Source organism: Pollachius pollachius (assembly GCF_949987615.1).
Source record: "Pollachius pollachius genome assembly, chromosome: 8".
In the NCBI taxonomy this organism is placed as follows: domain Eukaryota; kingdom Metazoa; phylum Chordata; class Actinopteri; order Gadiformes; family Gadidae; genus Pollachius; species Pollachius pollachius.
The window spans coordinates 8,080,963-8,087,788 of NC_136941.1; the positions used below are offsets into that span (position 1 = coordinate 8,080,963).

Genomic DNA, 6,826 nt, shown 5'->3' on the forward strand with positions numbered 1-6,826 from the left:
TTGAAGTCGTTCCCCATCACGGATATAGTGCACTATATAGGGTGCTCACCATTTTGTAGTGGTGTTCGAATTCTCAGTGGTAAATTTCTCACACTATAAAGTAGACTTAAAATACCCAAAATTTGAGTGAATATACGATGTTCCCTACATGTTACTCCCGTATACCACAGTGCAATGCAGTCGTGTTTTTCTGGAGGAGAAGAAGCTGAATAATAACGAAAACGTATACATTTAATGTCTTCGGCTTTCGTTTAGAGATGTCAACAATTTATTTGGGATTTAACATAGAAAATATAACATTCAAAATAAATTTAAAAAAACTTGATCAAGGAAATGCAACATTCAACATCCAGCTTTCCTCGTGGGTGCCCGGTTTGTTTACATGATGTGGACGCATCTGTCTGCGTCACACAAATACCTGGCGCATTTACTGACGCAAAAGACGTTTAGAAATGTTCAGCGTAGTGTCCGAATTCTCGTTTGTTGGTTCCCTAAATAGTGCACTATATCATAAACACTATATAGGGAATAGTGAGTGAATAGGGAACGATTTCGAACACAGCGCGTCTTCGCTGTGAAGACGCACTGTGTGTGTTTTTTCTGTTACATTTTTTTCTCACGTCACGCCCCCCCTGAAGAACTCTGGCGCCCCCACGGGGAGGCGCGCCTCACAGTTTGAAAACCACTGTTCTACAATAATGAAATCCTGTAGACATTTGTATCTTCTCATGTTGAGCGAATGTACCTATGAAACCCAGAACCTGTAACAAAATGGCGGCTGGACGTCCAAATTAACCCAATCAATGATAGGTGACTAAAGGCGGGGTTAACTTGAGTCAATCATCACCAAACTTGGTGTATTTAAAGAAGCATAGGTCAAGGTTAACCAGGCTAAAGTTCATCAAAATAGGACTATAGGGGGCGCAAAGCAATCAATTGAAAACTTTAAAGAATCATAACTCCTCAGCCTTTCGACGAACGGTCATGAAATTTTGTTCGCCCATCAAAGGATCCAAGCTGAGGCTATTTCAGCGTTGTTAACCAGTCAAAAATGGTCTTAATTGTCTGCGTCAGGGTCTTAATGGTCTGACAGAGTGTTATTGGTCTGCGTCAGGGTCTTAATTTTCTGTCAGGGTCTTAATGGTCTGACAGGGTGTTATTGGTCTGCATCAGGTTCTTAATGGTCTGTTAGGGTCTTAATGGTCTGACAGGGTCTTATTGGTCGGCTTTAGGCTTGGCACCCGTAAAATGCTGCTTGAAGCTTTAATTATTATTTTGTCTTTATTTCGAACCAAAAAAATTAAATAAAAGAAGCAAGTATGACACATCATACAATACTAGGCCTACGGTCCCTTGGTAGAGACACAGATCTTTGCATACGGGCTGAATGCAGACGTATGATTTGGCCTTTAGCAAGCAAGCATTAACCTTAAACTAACCATGCAACAACAACAGCATCACTGATAATATTACATCATAGTGATGTCTTCTTGGGGCTCTGTTGCAGACCGTGTCTTTGGTTTGGCTTCCCTTTTGCAGCACCTTTCCATTCCCGCAGCTGTTGGGGTTGGGAAAGCAGAAAGAAGCATGGTAAACTGCAACTTGCTCCTGGCTGGACTCCCTGCCTCTGTGATTAAACCCTTGCAGTGCATCCAGAATGCGGCAGCGCGCCTCGTGTTCAACCTACCAAAGTTCTCACATGTAACCCCCCTCTTCCGAGACCTCCACTGGCTCCCTGTAATAGCTCGCATCAGATTCAAGATGATGGTACTGGCATACAAGGCAGTCGATGGAACTGCCCCTGCCTACCTCCCAAGCATTAGTAAAGCCACACACCCCAGCTCGATCCCTCCGCTCAACTACCTCAGCTGGACGTCTGGTACCGCCATCGCTAAGAGCAAGCAAAGGTCGATCAGCAAAGTCACAACTTTTCTCTGTTTTGGGACCTCAGTGGCGGAACGAGCTCCCTACCGATGTCAGGACCGCAGAGTCGCTCACCAGCTTCCGCAAAAGACTCAAAACTCACCTGTTCAGAGTTCATCTCGACTCTGCATAGAAACCAATGCACAGCCACCATTAAATGTTGTACGTCCTGGCACTTGGTCATTGCACTTATTCAAGGTACTTAATTGTGTAGCATCTACAGTAGCTGCTATCGTTGCTTTACACAGGGAATGGGTTAGCCTAGCGATTGTAATACTTGCACTTGGTTCTATGAACATCTTTACTGTACCGACAGCGATATATTGTTTCACTTCTTATGACAAATGTACTTATTGTAACAAATGCACTTATTGTAAGTTGCTTTGGATAAAAGCGTCTGCTAAATGCCCTAAATGTAAATGTATATGTAAACACCTGTCTCACAGAGCACGCACACACACACACACACACACACCTTAAATCCATAGCTGGTATTAATCCATATTCTTTCATTTTATTTCTCTTTCCATGGCCTACTGTTGTATTGTATCAGTATTGACATTGTTGCTATCTTTTCATGTAGTCTTTTGTGAGAAGTGATCTTTGTCTCTTTAATAGTCCTGGTGTTATAATGTAATAATGTTATAGTAAATATAGTAAAGTAAATGAAATACCTTGAATTCATACAATAACCTGCCACTAAATAAGCCAATGAGATAACCCACCTTTTCCATTCTGTACATTTAGTACCAGCTGTAGAATAATACCCAGTCTTGCACTCACAGACCGTGTCAGTGCCCCTGGTTCCTACAAAAACACGTTGGAATTACAACACGCGAGCATTTATTATCAAATACAATTCTCAGTGATGTAATTATTACTACCAAAGTATTTCCCTTACCAGGTAATTTAGTAATCTGGCCAACATTACACCGGGTGTGTTTCTGAGCCAGAGTGCAGCCTGATTCCTGATTGGGCTCTTTGCAGTAGAAGCCATCCAATACGGCGCAGGCTGAGTCCTGTTCTCTGGTGCACTCCCGTTCTGCTACCAGACCTTGTTCTGACAGATCAAACAAGTAAACATTTCGATGCTGTTACATTCTTGTTTATTCAACACATTTAGCTTTTCTTTTTTTTTTAATCCCTAAATCATAGGCATTTAGTTTTGCTGCAAATGTGGGGTATATAAAAATACCATTTTTGGAACTCCACATAATCAACATGCATTTTTGTGGGGTATATAAAACCCATTTTTATAGCGTCAGCATGGTGCTGTAGGTAAGATTTGAGAGTTGTGAAGAGCAGAAAAGAAAAGTGAACGAGATTTAAATAGTCTTGTACTGCGGAAGGCACACAGTGCCTTAAACTCACCAATAGCTGACCAATGGATATGGTTGAATTTCTAACTCAAATAACAGCTCTTAAATCTTACTGTAGCAAAGCGTATTCCGCACTCCTAGGGGAGGAGCAAAGTAAAAGTCACCTAGGTGACTTTTACTTTGCTCCTCTTTTTACTGACCCCCTAACGCCAATTTGGGGCTGAGGAAAATCACCAGCCGAAGCCTACTTGGGCTTGTGGAGGCTTAAAAGCTGGGCTACAGTGGTAGCACCTAGAACAGCCCTCGGTAGGCCACGCTCTCCCAGGGCGACAGGGCCTTCCCCCATCTTCCGCCTGGAAGATGGCCTGGGCAGCCTGCTGCAGGCTGACTCCAGGGGTAGCAAGCAGATGGTTGCCGGTGCCGGTTGCTGTGCTGCCTACCTCCTGCTCCATGGCGCTGTTGGGGAATGGGCTTGTGCAGGGAGATGACAGACGTTGCGCTTCTTGTGACCCAGTGCGGCCTTGCAACAGCTTTAAGTGCCTTTAGTGGCTGGGAGAGGCCCGACATTGGGCGCCAGTGTAACAATGTAAATTGGTACATGCCACCTAAGTGGCTGCCACAGTCCATCTAGGTGACATTTACTGGGCTACCCCAGACAAGGACACAGGATTTTGATGCTGGAAAAACGGTATTTTGGAAGTTAATGAGAATGATTTGTGAGCATGCATATTACATGCATTGCAATCATGGCCATTCCAGTACATATTTCTGAGTTTGCAAGGTAGAGTTGAATGCACCATGGAATGCATGTAAAGTGCTTTACCGTACAAAGCTATGTAGAAGCGCAATGGATTTTTTTAAGTGTAGATAGTGTTGCCGCATTTCTACATAAGGAAGACATGATGAAGACAAATGAAACACTAGATATAGTAATCATCATTTACAAGATAATTCCACACTCACAACCCAGAGTAAATCTCACTCTGACCTCCAGGGTGAGGTAGAATCTCAGGCCAGATGAGGCTGCTTAAACCAGTCATCAACCACACAAACACTCTGCACTTACATACAGCATCTTTGATGTCACTTAGCTTAAGAGCGTTCACTACCTGCTTTACAGGTTCGACAGCTGTAACACCGGCTCAGTCCACTGGCTATGTCCATGTACGTGCCTCTCTCACACGGCGTGCAGCTCGTACTCAAGTCATTGGTGCAGTTTCGCTTCACAACACTTCCTGTAGAGCAGGAGCACACAATCAGCACCAGCAACTGGAGACCCGCACTTATATAATATGTTTCTTATGTACTATTTTACAGCATCATTTTGGTTTTGTAGGTTTGAAAAAGTACCCGCACAAGTAGGCCTACCCCTTGTTGGGAATCACAGGTTGAAATTATACTAATGCTGCAGAACTCAAGCCATTTGAGCGGTAAGAGGAATCAACCGTGTGATAAATAAACAATACTAATCTATTGTGCCATGCAGTTAATATTTCTTATCGATCATCGTTACGCTAGTTGATAGGCGGTCCAATGCAGTGGTTAAACGCAAACAGGAATTCGTTCTCAACTGTTCTTTTTTATTAATATGTGGTCCATTCGTTTTAATTGGATCATCGTCTGAAATCCAGGCAATATCTTTATAGGCCATACATATTTACCTTTATCGCACATTGGACAACATATCTCACTGACTTCATATTCCATAGGACGGCAGGTTTCTCCTGCAGTGGTGGGTGCTGGAATATGAATATATATATATATATTAGAGCCCGACCGATTTTATCGGTCGATATTGGCCTATAAAAGATAGATTGGAATCGGCGTATGTGTTTGCCGATATGAACATTTTAGAAATGGTGTTGTTCATTAAAGTATTATCTCTATTGCATTTTGTTATAATAACATGTTAAAGCAATCCCCAATACAAATGTATCACTATAAAGGCAGAGATACGAGTTGGTCAAACAGAGTTGATTTGATTCTTTTATGATTTGTATCTATCTGCCTAATGGAGTAATACATGGTTTTTGGGGATTATTTTAACTTCCTTACTAAGGAAGACATGATGAAGACAAATGAAACACTAGATGTAGTAAGCATAATTTATAAGATAATACCACACTCTGAAACTCCTTAACGCCGTCAGTGAAACTGAATTAAAAATAAAGATCTAAATAGTTTTCCTAAGAACCCAGCATAAATCACACTCTGAGCTCCAGAGTGATGTAGAAAAATGCACAAAAGGTAGAATGCATGTTTGATGATATGCAATCAACTTCGAGTCGACCTGTGAAGATATCCCACACACATTTGCACTTACAGAGTGGTCGTGACCTTAGACAACGGGCCAAATAGAATATGAAACGGATCACCACACGACATGGCCGCCGGATGACAACAACCCGTGGGCTGTGATTGGTCCGCTAACTACATACCTTTTGGCAATACGCTTTGTGTGTAAAAAACCAAAGGCAAAACATGTAACTTTTGCCATCATAGCCGTAACCTCTTTATTCGCGAATAATCCGTAGAAGTGGAGACGTTTTGTATTCGGTCATCATAGACTTCGAATCTAATGACCAGAATAGCTTGTTTGAGTCGTAGGCCTATTCATACGGAATGTCTATTGGATATCGGACCCAAATACCCAATAGACATTCCGTCTCCACATTCCGACTCATTTTCACCCGACTGTCCGTTAATGTGCGGCTAATCTAGGAGTTACCGCCAATCAAACATTAATGCCCATAATGCGCACGGCTCAGCTGGTACCCCGTCCAAAGAGGCGTATGATCAGTGGCGTGACGAGACGACATTTTGCGACGAAAACAATATCCCGGGTTTGAGGTCTTAATCATGGGATATTGCCGGATATTGCCCAATATTGCCAATCAAATTGTGCCATCTTCGGCTGTGACTCGGTCCACCTCGAGTCCATGACGCCATTGTTTACATTTCTGCCTGTCCTCTCTTTACACCCCCGAGCACAACAACGACTCGTAATAGTGTCGTTCTGTTTCGTACACTACTTTCTTACCCAGAAAGACGCGCATCACTGTCAGAACGGCGCATATTCGCATTATGTGTTTTGGGCCTTCTTAAAGCTAGGGTGGGTAATTTGGGAGAAAACAGCCGTTGAGATCCCGTTGTTTTCTTCTCTCTGGTCCCTCCCTGCCACGCCCTACCTGCTGTAGCTCCTCCCTCCGTACGTCAATTATGCGCGTTCATGTGAATTCAGTTACATTGATAGGAAGACGAAACACCATGTCCGATTCCGAGGTAATTAAACATTAGTGCTGATAACTACATAAGTACATATTGAGCTGCATCAACATCTTATTCACAGACATACCATGTATGTTATCTTCAGTGGTCGAGTTGTAAAAAAAAAGCCAGGGGGATGGTGGATTTTAACTTTTAGGGACAGATCATTTGTGCTGATGACAGCGCATATGGTGGGAGACCAACGTGTGATAATAATAATAATAATTATTATTATTATATATTTTATCCCCAAAAACGCAGCTGATCGGACGCACCACACGATTCGGAGGCATGCATCACATTTAAGGATTTTAAAA

General features: G+C 42.6%; 1 protein-coding gene across 1 annotated transcript; it reads right to left on the bottom strand.

The window, feature by feature from the left end:
• Nucleotides 1-237: 237 nt before the first annotated feature.
• On the bottom strand, nucleotides 238-6,421 carry LOC307079579 (tumor necrosis factor receptor superfamily member 14-like). The gene is made up of 6 exons (XM_079742010.1): nucleotides 6,283-6,421; nucleotides 4,904-4,981; nucleotides 4,352-4,477; nucleotides 2,825-2,983; nucleotides 2,649-2,730; nucleotides 238-1,558 (listed from the first exon to the last, which is right to left on the bottom strand). Exons 1-6 carry the CDS (start codon nucleotides 6,323-6,325, stop codon nucleotides 1,435-1,437), a joined length of 612 nt encoding a protein of 203 aa, XP_079598136.1. The 5' UTR covers nucleotides 6,326-6,421; the 3' UTR covers nucleotides 238-1,434.
• Nucleotides 6,422-6,826: the final 405 nt, after the last annotated feature.